The sequence below is a fragment of the Epinephelus moara genome, chromosome 8 (genome assembly GCF_006386435.1).
Source record: "Epinephelus moara isolate mb chromosome 8, YSFRI_EMoa_1.0, whole genome shotgun sequence".
NCBI lineage: Eukaryota > Metazoa > Chordata > Actinopteri > Perciformes > Serranidae > Epinephelus > Epinephelus moara.
The window spans coordinates 45,915,497-45,928,696 of record NC_065513.1 but is presented as its reverse complement, the minus strand read 5'-3'; the positions used below and the strand labels follow the sequence as shown (position 1 = coordinate 45,928,696).

At 42.4% G+C, this 13,200-nt stretch overlaps 1 protein-coding gene across 1 annotated transcript in view; it reads right to left on the bottom strand.

Annotated features, from left to right (window-relative positions):
• Nucleotides 1-2,515: 2,515 nt before the first annotated feature.
• LOC126393876 (phosphatidylinositol 3-kinase regulatory subunit alpha-like) overlaps nt 2,516-13,200 on the bottom strand; it is a 31,297-nt gene continuing 20,612 nt past the window's right edge. The window contains exons 9-17 of the mRNA XM_050050281.1: nt 11,191-11,296; nt 10,564-10,662; nt 8,824-9,004; nt 8,612-8,737; nt 8,293-8,435; nt 7,681-7,857; nt 7,506-7,580; nt 5,874-6,044; nt 2,516-5,763 (exon numbers count right to left, since the gene is read on the bottom strand). Of these exons, the coding sequence (XP_049906238.1) occupies nt 5,574-5,763; nt 5,874-6,044; nt 7,506-7,580; nt 7,681-7,857; nt 8,293-8,435; nt 8,612-8,737; nt 8,824-9,004; nt 10,564-10,662; nt 11,191-11,296 (1,268 nt within the window). The 3' untranslated portion in view covers nt 2,516-5,573. The remainder of the gene's footprint in view (nt 5,764-5,873; nt 6,045-7,505; nt 7,581-7,680; nt 7,858-8,292; nt 8,436-8,611; nt 8,738-8,823; nt 9,005-10,563; nt 10,663-11,190; nt 11,297-13,200) is intronic.

Genomic DNA, 13,200 nt, shown 5'->3' with positions numbered 1-13,200 from the left:
AAAGCAAGGCCCTTGCTATATATATATATAAAAGCATAATTATAAGGCTACGAAAACCAAACAAATTTTATTTTATAGCGATTATACACTTATATAAACATATTAATGGGTAGAATATTCAGATTCAGATTGACAATAAACCATGCCAAATATTACACACTGGCCCTTTAAGTTATATATGAGTTAAACACAGTAACAGTCATTACAGCATCCTTTGGTGGCATCTGTGTAAAGCTACAACTCAACAAATTGAATGATGTGCATTCGGCTGAGAATCTGTGACGTCACTCAAACAACCAGTGACAGAGACTCATCAACCGATCTCAAGCCGATACTCAACAGACAGGTCCCGTGTAGCCAGGTTACATGAGAGCCGCAGAAAACACGGAAAATTCTGACTTCACACCGACACACCTCAACACCACACAGTACAATCTGACCGTGACCCGTGTTAGCTAACAGGAGCTAGCTAGCTAGCTAAGGTCTGCTAACCGTTAACAGTTCTAATGTTCTTCGCCACAATGAGACAAGACGCGGTAAAACGAGAAGCTACGATATTAACATACACACCGCTCAATGTGAGGACGGGACTGGCGTCAAAATCGCTGTTGATTTGAGCTTCTTACCTGCGACATCTGCGGTGAGAAACATGGCGCCGCTGCTGACGCTCCGCCATTCCTCCTCTCGTCCTCTCGGTCCGCCATTACAGCGGAAAACAACACGGGGGACGACGGAGTTGGCGCCACTCTGACGTCACTCCGCCTCTCTCCATTAAATATAAATTAAATAATTATTTTAAATGAGAAAATCAATTAGTTTTTACTCCGCTAAGCATATTAATATAATCTCGAAGAAAGTTATATGTTAAATTAAAAGTTTAAAATTTCAAATTAAATTTTTTTGTGGTTAAGGGACTGTTCCTTATTTATCAGAGGAGGAGCAGCTGAGCTGAGCTACGACTTCTTTTTTATTATTTTGACCCTCCGAAGCTCCGAATATTGAAGACAAAATCCTGGGGATCAAAACAGCCTCAGTTTTTCACGCTTGTCGTGCAAACGGTTTATTTTTGGCCAAATTCTAGACGAGACAGAGTAAAGTCATATTTTAAGCTCAGATTTTTTTTTCTGACAGAAAGGTTCGTCCCACATGACGTGTCCAAGGACCGTCAAAAATTCGAAAATCCGAAATGAATTTCTGTTTCGCAGTTTCTGACTGTAATAAATGGTGTAATTTTGGCAGTTTTTAAAGAAAACATGTCTCCCACAGGTTTGGAATACATTTTCCTTAAAAATAATAATACAATGTATATATGTTTATCATGATGAAATATATTAAAATAAAATTAAAATAAATACAAAATACAACCATTTACATATTTTCAAAGCTCCCCTGAGAAAAAATTAAAAACATAAGTCCCTCTCCAGTGCTTGAAAAATATTTGACATCTCCCCCTTTTTGTGCCACCTCTCTCCCACTCAAAGTTAACAAACAGTCCAGACGTAGGCTAAAAAATAACCGCTAAAATTATTTTATCTAAAGAGCGATTTCTGGTTAACTGGAATAAACAGTGGTGGAAGAAGTATTCAGATGTTTTACGGAAGTAAAAACACCAAAACTACAATGTAAAAATACTCCGTTACAGGTAAAAGTCCTGCGTTTAAAATTATATTCAAATAAAAGCACAAAAATATCAAAGTACCAAAAGTATTAATTATGCAGAATGGCCCCTAATATATACTCACCGGCCACTTTATTAGGTACACCTGTTCAACTGCTTGTTAATGTAAATATCTAATCAGCCAATCATGTGTCAGCAGCTCATTAACATTTAGTCATGTAGACATGATGAAGACGAGCTGCTGAAGTTCAAACGGAGCATCAGAATGATGAAGAAAGGTGATTGAAGTGACTTTGAACGTGGTTGTTGGTGCCAGACAGGCTGGTCTGAGTATTTACTGGGATTTTGGTCGGGGCATCATTGGATACTCATTTGTAATTTAAAAACTAAACAAACCAAAATAGAAGTTTTCTCATTTTTCTTTTTAACCAAAAACCAAAAACACAAAGACAGAGCCGTTTTTGTTGCAAAAGTCCAAAGTGGTCCGTTGATGGTTTCTGGCAATTCACTTCTTCCTTTTTCGTTTTAAGACAAAAAGCAGAAGTCACCATGAGGATTTTTAGTTTTTTCATTTCATTTTCCTAAAGGAGGAGAAATTAGTGGAAACACAGAGAGGTCAGGAATATTTTCCAAAGACTGGACGACAGTGAGGAAATGAAATGCTACAGATTAGATCATGCAGGGAAAATGTGTGGTTGATGTCATCGGGATACGCACACATTTCACACCTTATGCTGTACCACCAGAAATCAAACGATCACAACACTGAGATGTTTGTATTTGTAATAAATGTCTGACACACACACACACACACACACACACACACACACACACACACACACACACACACACAATCAATTATTAATAACAGTGAAGACATGAAGTGAAAGATGAATATTAATGTTTTCATCTTCAGATTTTATTCTGTGGATAATTTAAACAAAATGGAGACGAGATGTTTCTCACGTTATAAAAGACGTGCAACGTTCACACCAACTGTTTTATTAATCAGAGCTTAAACAATTCACTTTTCATGACTTCTTAGGGACCGTTCTTTACTTATCAGTGGACGGGGGTGGCTGCGGTGTGACATCTTTTTTTGTTTTGTTATATTTTCACCAGCCCTAGAGCAACTAATATTTTTCCTTGAGCTTCCCTGAGTGACTGGCAGAAACTGCACGACCCACTGCTTTACCATAAATTCAATTTTTAAAACGTACGCTTTTTTATGTTTGAAAGTTAAAAGTTGGAGACTAAATTCTGGTATTGAAAAAAAAAGCCTCAGTTTTTCACTTTTGTTGTACAGTTTATTTTTGGCAAAAATGCATAAAATAAAGTGATTTTGATTAAATAATATTTTAAGCTCCCAATTGTTTTTGTTTTTTTTCCTGACAGAAGCGTTTGTCACACGTGATGTGTTTTTTTTTTTTTACAGTTTGCATGATAAATGGTGAGATTTTGGTGATTTTTAACGACAGCATTTTCTTTAGGAATTGCCAAAAATTCTCACCAAAATTTAGAAAAATTACCACAATGGCATGTTTTCTTTAAAAATCAGCCGTAAAATAAAAAGAAAATATAACCATTTAAATTAAAATGCACCTCCCCTGAGCCAAAACACAAGTTAAAGAGTCCCTCCACAGTGCTTCCATTTTTTTTTACATTTACATTTTTACACCCCCTCCCCTCATAAGTGATGAACAGTCCCTTATTTCAGATTCTGGTTTGTGTTCACTCGTTCGGTTTTAACTGTTGAATGAATGGAGAAAAAAAGACAGCACTGTTGAAGAATAAGTAAATGAAGAAAGCTTCAAACAATCCAGGACATCTCCAAACATTTTTAACATGTATTGATTCCCAAAACCAAAAGTTGAGAATGTGACAGCGGATGTAAAACTCAGGACTCCATCAAATCCTCGTAGACAGTTTCATGTCCTGTACCTGGGTCAAAGGAAGTCGTGTGTCCACACGCACAAAAACAAAAATCCATAAAGACGAAAAGTCGTGATTCGGATTCTTTTTTTTTTTTTTTTTTTTTAACATCAGTAACTTTTACAGGCTGCGCTTTGTCCACGAGTCCCCGAAACTGACGCTGAATGATCCTCTGAGCAGATCCAGTTCTTGTCGTTCCTGAATTCTTGAGTCACAGTTTTGATCCAGCGCGAAGTGACGAGTCGTCCGTCAACTCAGCAAAAATAAACGACACTCTCGAGGCAGCAAAACAAACCTGAAGAAACCTGAAGAAACTGGACCTTGAAAAACACTGATGGGGTTATTTTGGGATGGGGGGTGGGGGTGGGGGGTGTTGGGGGGCGGAGTCTTTGGATGACGCAGGTTTCTCTTTTTTTCCTCCTGATGTATAAAAATGTGGGTCAGTCGATTTGCCCTCATTTTAAACCTCGTTCAGAGTCGCTCACAGTGTTTATGCAAGAGAAGCCTCTCTGGATTGTCCATCATTTTGTCTTTGACATCATCATCATCATCATCATCATCATCAGTCCATTGTCCCGTTCTGTTAAAGCGTGCTGGATCAGCAGCTCAGAGTTTAGAGGAGTCCGTCAGTTCAGCTCCACCCTCCCTGACCTCCATGAGGTTCAACAGGTCATCACCTCACACAGGAAACTGACATTAATCTGGGAAGCGTCGAGGTCGTGATCACATGGGACGTGTTCCTGAACGAGCCTGAAGCGCTCGTAAATTAACCTAAACAGGTGTTTCTCTCCTGTTATCGCCTGAAGGTCCGTTCACTATCAGAGCTCACCGCCACATTAAAGGAGCAGTGCGTCAGATCTAGGGGGGTTTAGTAGCGTCTAGCGCTGAGGCTAAGAATAGGACACAATAACCTTGACCTTTGACCCTCAAAATCTAATCAGTTCATTGTTGAGTCCATGTGGACGTTTTGTGCCAAATCTGAAGAAATTCTGTCAAGGTGTTTCTTGAGATATCGCGTTCACGGAAATGGGACAGACGGACGAACAAACAACCTGAAAACATAATGGCCCTGACCACGACTGTTCATTTCATGTAACTTTTTACCTTTTTTTCAGCAAAATTTTGGGTGATTTCTTGTAAGTTTTTACTCTCTTGTTTTTGGTCATTTTCAGGTCATTTCTTTTACCTTTTTACTATTTTTCTATTGCTTGTTTTTGGGTAATTTCTTGTAAACAAAAAAAAAAGATAATTTCTTGTAACTTTCTACTAATTTTGCGTAATTTCCTCTTTTTACTGTTTTGTTTTTTTTGCTGATTTTCAAATAATTTATTTGAAAATTATTTGACCAATCAATCAATAAAATCGACTGAACATTTTACGAGTTTTTTCTTTACTAATTTTCAGGTATTTTCTTGTTCCGTTGCTCACTGCTCTCTCCCCATGTTTTTGAAAGAAATAAAGTTCATTAGCTCAGGTTTTAAAGGGGTTGAAGGAAACCCTGAACGCCTCTCACAGCCTCTGCTCTTCCTGTTGAACCCTTTCAGAATAATAAAATAAAATCTTTCCCATGTGATCCCGACCTCAGGTGTGATGTCTCGACCTCTGATGAGAGTAAATTTTACTGTGTGTTGATCATCGGCATTGAACCAGCTGAATAACTGAACAGTATTTAAGTGACGAGATTTCACTGAAGTTACTGTTTCTTTGCAGAGTCGGGTGGAGCTGCTCGTTTTTCCTCACAGGAAGTTTAAGCTCCGTGTTTCACAGTAAAATATTTAACTCTTTCCACTCCGACAGGATGTAACAAAGCATTTAACGTAAAGCTTCATCTTCAGCGTACTGGACCGTACACAAGTCTTCTGTCATCTGCAGCACCACGGCGGTTTATCGTCTTTACAGGTTGAAAAGACGTCAGAGTGTTGAGGGCGTCGCCGTTTAAGCGTTGAATGTGTCACATGGTCAGGTTGTGGTTCTGCGGCTGGTCTACGATGACAACGGTGTGAAAGAGGAGGGGGCGGGCGGGTCACCGTCTCTGCTGGCTGTAGACGGGAAAGGCCAGCGTGACGTTGAGCGAGTCGTTGTGTTGGACCAGCGAGGTGTGCTGGTAGTGCAGCACCAGCTCCTTCAGAGAGCCGTACAGGTTGTAGGGCTCGGCGAAACCGAAGCCGGTGCTCGTCTTGTTGATGACGCAGTGTTTCACCTCTCCGTCCACGCTGAGGGAGACACAAACACAGAAAGGTGGCGTTAGATCAGATCACAGAACAGCTTCCTGACATAGAGACTAAAGTCATCAAGACAAGACAGGTGGACAGGTGAGTCTTACACGACGGAGCAGGCGTAGCAGCCCGGCTTGCTGCTGTCTCGGACCAGGAAGGTCCCGTCCCTCTTCCCGCGGAGCAGCGACTCCGCCTGAATGCGGTTGATGTTTCCAAGACGCCACAGACGCTCGTCATGATGAGGAAGGTCCTCCTCATCCTCCACCATGCTGTACTCACTGCGGGGCACACACACGACATGTTAGCACACATACATGCTTTCATTACTGTGGCCACGGTTCAGACAGGAAGCTGCTCTGAGAATACAGGCTGACAGACGCCCCCTGGTGGATAAAGCTAAAACAGACTCAGTGGATCACCGTCTCTCCTCACTGCAGCTCAGCACACAGCAATAATAATAACTGCACTCCAGTCGTCCTTTGAAGGGCCTCGCCTGTGGCCACCTGCATGTCTTACGGCCGGGGTCCACCAGCTGCAAACGTAAGCGTCACGTCAGCGTAGCGTTGCGGCGTATTCATATGGGCTCCACTGACTGCATACAGAAGCAACACGTAGAGAAGCCGAGCCGAGAGGCTGCATGAAATGTTAAAGCATTTTCCACCTAAGTTATTACATGTATTTGAGTTATCTACATGTTTACTGTACTGTTTGTCATCTACTCGCTTTCAAATGTCCACCACAGACATTTACACAATGTCACGGATAAACATGGGTAAATGCATGAAAACAAATCATCACATATCACCTCTGATAATGGTTTATTCATTTAAAAACACATTGTGCTCGTTTAGCACACTATTTCATGTAGTTTTTATCTGCTGGAGGGTCGCGTAGGGGAGCGTAGCGCGACAAAAATAGAAGAGCCGCCTAAAATAGAGAGCTGTCACGCCGCTCCCGTTGCCGGTGGAGCCGCTGTAACTGATTAAGAGGGGGGCGAGCTGCTACGGGACTCGCGCTGCAAATGTGTCGCGCCGCTGATGTGCCCGGTGGACCCCAGCCATTACTTTGTAAAGGTATGAGAATGCATGAGATTGTCGGGGTTTTGCCTAAGTACAGCGTAACAAAAGAACTTCTATTCCAAAGATGTTTCTTATGTCTTTGGCAATCTCCTGCCAATGTGGAGAAATTACAGGGCATCCCCAAAAATATTAAAATGGTCTGCCATTGATTTACCACACAGCCTCCAGATATCTAAAAACATAATATTCTCCAAGGTTATAAACGTTTTAACGCCGGTCAAACGACTGCGAGTCATTACCATCAGCTTTGGTGCAGTAAGCCGTTACACCTTTATGAGCCCACTGCCTAAACCGTATATCTAGACTGGAGGGTGTGAACTCTGCTCACGTTTCTCAAGGTGAAATCTTTTGCAGCTCTTGAACCACACCTTAACAGCTACCCTGGTTCATTGCTTTAGTTTGTCCAGATAAGAATCCTGATGTTGGTAATGACCTCGTGCGGACTGTGCAGGAAGATCGAATTGCTTTGATTCAAAGTCTTTCTATTTGGCTCAACGGTCCAGGGAGTGCTGGTTTGACCTGGTTTGAGAGCAGTTTTAACGCTGAGTGGAGGAGGTGGTGCACTGCTGTCTGCCATCCCTGCTGCCGCCACTGGGGGGCGCCAACGTCAGTGCTCTGATAAATGTAACAGAAGACACAGGAGACGTCAGAGTAACTCACTCCTCTGTGGTTTCGTTCTTCAGGCCGAGCCACTCGTTCAGTTTCCTCTGTCGGACTCCCTTCTGAGTCAACCACCTGCGTACACACACACACACACAGAGCACACACAGTGGTCAGTACAAACACTGTGTCGTCACACACACACTACTGGTGTGTTTCTGAGTGTGCATCTTACATGAGGTACTGGTCCCTGGTCTTGCGGAGCTGGATCAGATCTGGTTTGATGCTGTTCATCTTCTTGTCGATCTCTCTGTAGTCGGCGGCCTGTTTCTTCAGGTCCACCTCCAGGTGGTGTTTACTGTCCACGATCTCACTGATCCGAGACTTCAGCTTGTCGTAGTTCTCCATGATCCTTCGAAAAGACCCAGAGCGTTAAATCAGGTCGTCGTCTGAACCCACAGAGAGTGACGCGAACGTGCTTCTCTGCGGACGTCAGACTCAACACTTAGAGACAATACAGTTTTTCATATTTATCACATGATCTGGAGTTTTAATGATTTTGTTTTACTTGATTTAATTTGTCTAAGTAAAGTAGAAATGTTTTGTTTAAAAGTTTAAACCTTAAATGTTGGGTTAACTCGTCACACTCACTCAGAAAAGTTAAAATGGCTCCGACTGGACCACAAACCTTTTTTTATTCAGACTAAATTTACCAGCAGGTGGTTTCTTCCTGCAGCTTCTGGTGCCATGGCAACTAGGGCTCCTTCACATGTGTGTGTGTGTGTATGTGTGTGTGTGTGTGTGTTTTAAAAAGGTCTCCGTCACAGTTGCCGTGGCAACAGCCTACCTCTGGATCTCCTTGTCGTTGCCCTCTCGACGAAACTTCTCGATGTACTCTTTGCTGAAGCGCTCCTGAGTCTGACACTGCTCCTCGAAGATCTTTATGGTCTCGTTAAACGCCTCGATGGCCGTCCTCTTCATCTGGATCTCCTGAGGGGAGGAAGGAGGAGGAGGAGGAGGAGGAGGAGGAGGAAGAGGAGGAGGGTAAGAAAGTGAATAGGTGAACAAACAGAAGAAAAACGAGTCAGAAACAGAGAAAACAATGTACTGTAACAGTGTTTCAGTGCCGTAGTGTATTGCACAGTACTGTAGCTGTGTTTCTGTACCTGTGAGGTCCTGGTGTACTCCTCGTACAGTCGGTCGTACTCTCGGTTCTTCTCCTGGTACTGCAGGTGATACTCGTGGAGCTTCTTCCCCACAGCTTCGATGCTGTCCTCCTTCACCACCTGGTCCTGAACAACAAAGACAACACATCCCATCAGACTCCTCAACACCTGACGCACCTGCACAGTCAGTGAGCGGTGGTCAGTGTGCAGACCTGCTGGTGTTTGGAGACCGGGTAGAGCAGCTTGACATCCAGCTTGGGGTTGTACTGGGCGAGGGACTCATGGCGGTAATGGTTGATGAGCTCCACCACCGAGCTGAAGGTTAAAGGGTCAGAGAAGCCGTATTTTCCCTCCCGATGGAAGATCTTTATCAGTTTGTTGTTGCCTCCTTTCCTGAAGACGGTCAAAGAACATTCGTCCATTAAACAAACCAGTGAACAACATCCGGCAGGATTATAAACAGCTCTGTGGCAAATAAACGTTTATGATACTCTCATTTTATTCAGCCAGATAAAGCCAATCGCCAGAAGTGAAAAGCTAACGTTAGGCTGTAAACAAACTGCACCACGGTCACATGACTTCAGCGTCACCACCACAACAAGGCTGTAAAGCTGTGTCAGCGTGATGACGTTCTGTTGTCTCATTTAGCCACTTGTTAGCAACCGTCTTCTTAAAGACACATAAAAGCTTCAAAATTCACAGTGTCATTAAAGAAAACATTAAAGTCTCTTCAGCTGGTGTTAACTAGAACTTATTTTTAAACATCTAACCAAAAACACAGGAAGTGCTAAAATGCTAACTCATTTCTGGGTTTTAGGACTCATTCCTTCACCCGTCTACAGCATCACTGGCGAGCGCCATTCACAAGATAGACGCTACTGTTGAGGCTGTTCTAAATCAACATGTCGTCTCAACAACGGCTAGTTTGTCTTTACTTTGTACTGCTCCGCTTTAAAAACCCCTCAAACCAGTATGTTGCTACAGCTACGCATCAGTGTGAATGTAAGCGCGATTTATACTTCTGCATTTCAACCTACGGCGTAGCCTAAAAAAAAAAAAAACTCTGTCATTGCTAGGCTAATTTATACAATGTAAAATACCACAGACCTGTGCTAATAACGTTAGCATGTTGGATTTGTTTGGAAAACGTGTTTAGTATAAGACAGTTGTTTTGTCAGTGAACCTTGTGAGCTGTAATGGAGCCAAATTTTGTAACGTTACCTTTGTTACATGTTGCTGTTGTCCCTGGCTTTATATGAGCAGAGGAAAAGTCTGCTAGCCGCTAGGCTAATTTATACAATGTAAAATGTCTGATTTGTGTTTGACACTGTCTCTATTAAGCCATGTTTAATGTGTGTTTAATGTGTGTTTTGAATCAACTAATCTTTGCAGCACTTCACAGAAACCCCGCCGCCAACTAGTGTTTTGGAGGTGTAACTGCAGAGTGACACAGACACACCACTGTACGAGTATAAGTGCTCAGACGGGCGCAGGCTCTGCATAGAGCTGAGACACAAGTATAAATCCGCCTTTAAAATAAAGTTAGATTTAGGTGGATATGTTGGTGTCTACAGACTGGCCAAGGAAAACTGAACATTCAACTCAGAATTAAAATCCAACATCAGACCAGCATCATCAATGACTTCATGATCTTTAAATCTTCACATCAGCAGACTGGAGGCTGGTGTTGGCTGATTAGAAGATGTGTTTAGGATTGATAACGCTGAATGTGAAACAAGAAACGAAGCATTTTGCTGTAATTAGAGAACAGATTTCAGACACTAAATACTTCACAGGTCCCGCAGACACGTCGACGTTAAAGATCTGTCTGTTTTCAGATATATATTCTGTAATTTCTCTGTGACTTTATCCGTAGCTAAAGACCTGTCTGTGTCTGAGGAGACGTTGACGGAGGTCTGTGTTGATGTGCGGCGTCGTGTTGAACATTTTACCTCAGAGTCAGAGTGTAATCTCCGTGCATCTTGGTGGAGGCGTCTCGAACCAGGAACGTACCATCAGCTGTGTCTCTCAGCTTCTCGTTCACCTCCTCTCTGCAAACACAGACAACACCGAGGGAATAAGAAAGTATTTACATCCTGTAAAAGTAAAAATACTGCTACAGTCACAGTCCTGCACTGACAGTGTGTCTCCAGTAGGAGCAAGGATGAAAACTCATCAGAGGTGAAAGAGGTGACCAAGTGCTGCTGACTTCAGTGCAGATTTGTTGGTAGCGTTATCACAGAGAGTTACTGATCGGCTCTTTTGATCGGCCTTCAAACTATTAGGAACAAATATCTGCCAATAACGATTCATGGCCAATCGATCAGAGCACCCTTATCTGGGGTGTTTTATTTACAATCCGTGTTCGTCTGGACTCGGCTGCTTAAAGCAGAAATGGTCAGTTAGCTGTGTATGGGGAGGTTTTATAGCAGCGGCGTGAGGAGAAACACCGGCTCGCATTCACCAAATCAAAACAACCTGATCAGGCTCATTAACAGTCACAGCTTTACACAGCGTCCCCTGTGACTGTTATACTCTTATATATGATATCACTATGTGTGTGTGTGTGTGTGTGTTACCTGGAGATGTCTCCCCAGTACCACTCAGCGTCCTGCAGGGAAATACTGTTGTTGAAACTACAGGAAGCTGCTGGAGTCGAAGACTTGACCGGTTTAGGAGGCAACGCTGTGACAAAGACACAAAGAGACAAAGAGACAAATCTGATTTAATGTCATGAAAAACCCTTCATCAGAGTGTGTGTGTGTGTGTGTGTGTGTGTGTGTGTGTGTGTGAGAGAGAGAGAGACTGACCGATCACTACAATCAGAGCCTTTAATTCTCTACATGGTGATGCCACGTGATGCCCGTCCAGGTGTGCCGTGGGATTTTGTGATAACTACACTTTATAACTGTAACACTCAGCTGGGCGTATATAAAACGTTATGACTGAATTTTTAACTGACTGTATCAGCATGTTGTGCTCAACCATTTCCTAAAAAAGAGGAAAACAAAATCCTTATCACGCCCTCGGCTCGCCAATCAGTGCACGGACACGCTCATCGCCAGCACGAGCTTCAGGCGTCAGAGAGCTCTGCAATTAAGTTTAGCACGGACAGTTAACGCCTCTTTCTTCCTCCCTTTTCAATGTGTGTGTGTGTGATTAAGGTGAGAACCCGCTCGTGTTTAATTTCAATCAAAACGCCTACTTTTGTGCATTAATGATTAACTGCTGCATCTCCAGACGTGGTCGCGTGGATGATCCTCGTTTAGGTTATGTTAATGAGCTCTGTTAATAACTTCTACCACGTGTGATCTTACCGTGAATGGAGAGTTGTTTATTAGTCGTGTTTAAAGGAGTCAGTGTGGATGTGACAATTTAAAAACTGTAAATATATATTTTGTAAGAGCTGAGTTTAAAGATATTTTTCCTTTCTTAATTTTCAGGACCACACACTTCCTGTCTGCGTTGTACACTTCCTGTATTTGGAGATTAAAGCATCCTCTCAAACCCAACTCTCTGGCTGGAATCATTAACTCCATAGTTGTCCGACCCAAACCAGTGTGTCCCTGAGTGTATCCCATCCTCACATGTAGTTTCATTTAATTTGATTTAAAAAACCTTCACAGGGAACCTTTAAGTTGACGTTTGCACGTGGGAATTATAAGTGTGTGACACATCAAAGCCCTGATTGGCAGCCAGTGTGAGGGATGATAATATTTAAAAAGGAGAAAGCCGAGAGTGGGACGATGGATCATTTTATTGTACGGAGCAAATTACAACAAAGCACCTGTGAAGACGGAATCATGAAGCCACCTGTCTCATTTTATTATTATTGTCTTATGCAGAATTTCTACCTCTGCATCAAATCGATGCCGTACCCTACACCATAGCCTGACGTGCACCTCCCCAGAGATGTAACTCCACGTCACAGTGACGCAGACCTCCTGTCTGTCTCTGTAAGCTGAAACCATTTCCCTCAGTGGAAACAAAGCTTTGATTTACTTTAATTTCACAGATAAGAAACAATAAATTGTGAAGACAATAAAGCCTCCACACACTGTGTGTGATTTATCCTGGCTGAAATATGAGCAGAGCAAATCTCTGCTAGCTGCTAGGCTAATTTATACAATGTAAAATGCCATAGGCTTGTGCTAATAACGTTAGCATGTTGGATTTGTGGGAAAATGTGTCCAGATAAAGACAAGTGTTTGTCTGTGAATGCTGCGAGTTATAGTGAAGCTGATTTGTGCTTGAAACGGTCTCTGTTAAGCCATGTTTAATGTGTGTTTACTGTGTGTTTAATGTGTGTTTACTGTGTGTTTAATGTGTGTTTAATGTGTGCTTTGAATCAACTAAACTTTACAGCACTTCACAGAAACCCCGCCACTGACTGGTGTTTCAGAGACACGACCTGAAGACAAACTTTCTCAAACAGCCATGAAACAACAAGATGATTTAACTTAAGTATCAAATTCAGCTCAGTAAGAACTGTCATGGTTATCAGACTAAACTGTTAAACGTCGTTAGCTTAAGCATGTTTACAATGTATAAATTAGCCTACCAGCTAACGGACCTTTTTCCCTCAATTC